We start from the raw sequence: 3,457 nt of genomic DNA, 5'->3' as shown, positions 1-3,457 counted from the left end.
CGTATCCCTCTATAGGTAGTAGATAGAAGGAAACACAAAAATTGAAAAACCAAGTAAGAAAACTTGGTTAATAGGTCAGTTTCACAATGTTGGTCACTCAAGGTATATTGACAATAATAAAAATAGAAAAATTAGGAAAAAAGATAAAAATAGAAATATGTATAAGTTTCAAAAACAGAGCCAACAGTGCTTACCAATTAATTAGATGAAATAATTATAATGAATAAATTATTCATGGTTTTCAAATATCTGTAATGAAAAGACACTACACATTATTAGAAATAAGCACATTGCATGAGAAATAATAGGGGACTAATGGCAGGAAGTGGCAAGTGAAATGCAAAGAGGTGATTTTAGGAAATATTTCTCCTCCTTCTCCTCAGTGCTTATATTTACATAGAATCTCTATACAGGGCAGAGTAGTGGCAGCAACCTTTGAATTCTTAGACCAGCCCACATGATCAGTGTTTGTCACTCCCAATTGACAAATTTTAAAACTTGATGATGGCAGCAATTATTAATTTGGGTATAGATTTTAATCCCTTGGCCTGAGAGTCATTTACCTTCTCTCTAATGGGGACAATAGTGGTACTAGTCTCTGCCCTGTTTTAACCTTTATTTATAATAATACTTGCAAAGTCGTGAGCAAGTACTTGGTGCATAATATTGGCTAGAGTTTTTTCTTCATGACACAACCTGAGTTATTCTTCTTCTGATTAGAAAGCAAAATGAAAAGAATTCTCTGACATAATAAAGGTGCATAGAAAGGTGAATCTAGTTAAAAGTAATGCGTGGGGTAGAAGGTGTGGATATTGACTTTCATGGGATCAGACCCCATTAGAAGGAAAAGTTGAGGGCATCTGGGTGTCTCAGTCGGTTATTTTTCCGACTATGGCTCACATCATGATCAGGCAGTTTGTGAGTTTGAGACATGTGTTGGGCTCTCTGCTGACAGCTGGGAGCCTGGAGCCTGCTTCAGATTCTGTGTCTCCCTCTCTCTCTGCACCTTCCTCTCAAAAATAAAATAAAAACATTTTTTTAAAGGTAGGAAAAGACTGGACCAACACAACCCGGAGAGTGAACACTTTATAACGTGTTTTCCTTCCTCCAGCAGGATTATAGTTCATCTTTGAAAGCAACTCCACAGCACAATTAGACACAGTATGAACAATTCCCAATCCAAATGAGACATCATTATACCTCCAAAGCAGTTTTTGAGGCCTCTGTTAAAGCCATGTCATGAGAACTTTATTTCTGTAAAATTGGTACCACTGTATTAGAACTTCTTGCACTCTCAACGGAACATCAAGGCAAAACATACTGCTCTGCCTTAGATGTAGCACTGCCCACACTCAATAAGCCCAGTCATTGTAGGTATTCCTCTTGGGGCCCAGAGCACCTCATAGAATATACCCTGTAACAACACAGTTTCTAATGGTTGTGCACATCCAAGAATCCCACAGGCTCCACCTGTTATAGGTTACATCCATGGCACAGGGCCAGTTACAACACAGACTCACCCACGAAGCACACCAGACAGATTTCATTGTTAGACAAGTCACACCAGACAGATTTCATTGTTAAGCCTGCAGCCAGTTTCATTCAACCCAGTAGCTTCCATCACTATACTGGGGAAACTAGCTACAGTCTAATATAACCTAACATGTTCCCAAATGGAGTCAAGTATCTTGCCTTGGTATTGTTAGAACTGTAAAAACACAGAGACATATTGTCACAATTCAGGCAGCATGAAGGATTATCCATTAATATAATCCAAAATGCAAGAGGCAGAAAAGAAGATCAAAAATCACAAAAGGCTCTTCAAAATATCTGGGAACAACCAGTGTTAAACTGTTTAGGAATGAGAATGTGATTTAACCTATTGAATGACAAGACTTTGTAGCTCTGGGAAGGGTATTACTTCGCTGGAATCACATAATAGTCTCCCAATGTGTCTAAATTTCTTAATCCATTCCTTACCTCAAATCCAAACACCAGCTTTCCAGTCCCTCACCATTACAGGGCTCCCTCTCACACAGCATCTACTTAATTTTTCAGGTCTATTGTTCCAAGTATCATTCCCCTGAATCATCCATCTCACTCCAAGTCCTGTGATATTACACTTACACACACACATGCACACATACACACACACATACAAACACATCATCTTGTTTATGCTTGGCATCCTGGTTAAGAGACACAACTGATAATAAATATTTGCCATATGCTGATTTTTCCTTAAACTTGGAAGGGAAGAAATATGCAGGAATCCTGTATTTGGAAATTTTTACATGGTTTTCTATGTAGGTGAGGCAAATACTTTGAAGTAAGAGTATCTTTTTACTGTGCCTCATATTGACTCTTTAGGCCTCCTCTGCTGTATTATGAAATTAAAAAATGGATTTTCTGTTTCTCCAGAAAATAGGCAACATGCTATGAATGACGGTAGGGTCTCTCCCTGCAAGCAAGTAAACTCCTGCGAGAAAAGAATCTAAAACCAACTCCAACCACTATGCTGAATTCCAACAATACACAGTTTCACCCCCCTTACTTTCTTCTGGTGGGAATTCCAGGACTAGAAGATGTACACATCTGGATTGGCTTCCCCTTCTTTGCAGTGTATCTGATAGCCCTCCTAGGGAACATCACTATCCTGATTGTGATCCAGACTGAACACAGCCTCCACCAACCCATGTTTTACTTCCTGGCCATGTTGGCCTGCACTGATCTTGGCTTATCCACAGCCACCATCCCCAAGATGCTGGGCATTTTCTGGTTCAATCTCAGGGAGATTGGGTTTGGTGCTTGCATCATGCAGATGTATACTATCCATATATGTACTGGCCTGGAGTCTGTGGTGCTGACAGTCATGGCCATAGATAGATATATTGCCATCTGTAACCCCCTGAGATATAGCATGATCCTCACCAACAAGGTGATAGCTATCCTGAGCATAGTCATCATAGTCAGGAATTTGGTGTTTATGACTCCATTCATATTTCTCATCCTGAGATTGCCTTTCTGCAGTGTCCGAGTTATTCTCCATACCTACTGTGAACACATGGGTTTGGCAAAGTTGGCTTGTGCCAATATTAGGGTCAATGTCGTCTATGGCTTGATTGCTTTCTCAGTGGGATACATTGATCTTTCCGTGATTGGATTCTCCTATGTTCAAATCCTCCGAGCAGTCTTCCTCCTCCCTTCCTGGGATGCCCGGCTCAAGGCACTCAGCACATGTGGCTCCCATGTCTGTGTCATGTTAGCTTTCTACCTGCCAGCCTTCTTCTCTTTCATGACACACCGCTTTGGCCACAACATCCCTCATTACATCCACATTCTTCTGGCTAATCTGTATGTGGTTGTTCCCCCAGCTCTTAACCCTGTTATCTATGGGATCAGGACAAAACAGATAAGAGAGCCTGTACTAAGGATGCTTAACCCTAAAGGCTACTGA

At 40.5% G+C, this 3,457-nt stretch overlaps 1 protein-coding gene across 1 annotated transcript; it reads left to right on the top strand.

The window, feature by feature from the left end:
* The first annotated feature begins 2,515 nt into the window (after positions 1–2,515).
* Positions 2,516–3,457, top strand: LOC115272051 (olfactory receptor 52E5). The gene has a single exon (XM_029915076.1). The coding sequence runs from the start codon at positions 2,516–2,518 to the stop codon at positions 3,455–3,457; it is 942 nt and encodes a 313-aa protein (XP_029770936.1).

Source organism: Suricata suricatta, chromosome 11 (genome assembly GCF_006229205.1).
Source record: "Suricata suricatta isolate VVHF042 chromosome 11, meerkat_22Aug2017_6uvM2_HiC, whole genome shotgun sequence".
NCBI lineage: Eukaryota > Metazoa > Chordata > Mammalia > Carnivora > Herpestidae > Suricata > Suricata suricatta.
The sequence above is the reverse complement of the archived record's forward strand: the minus strand, read 5'-3'. Positions and strand labels throughout refer to the sequence as shown.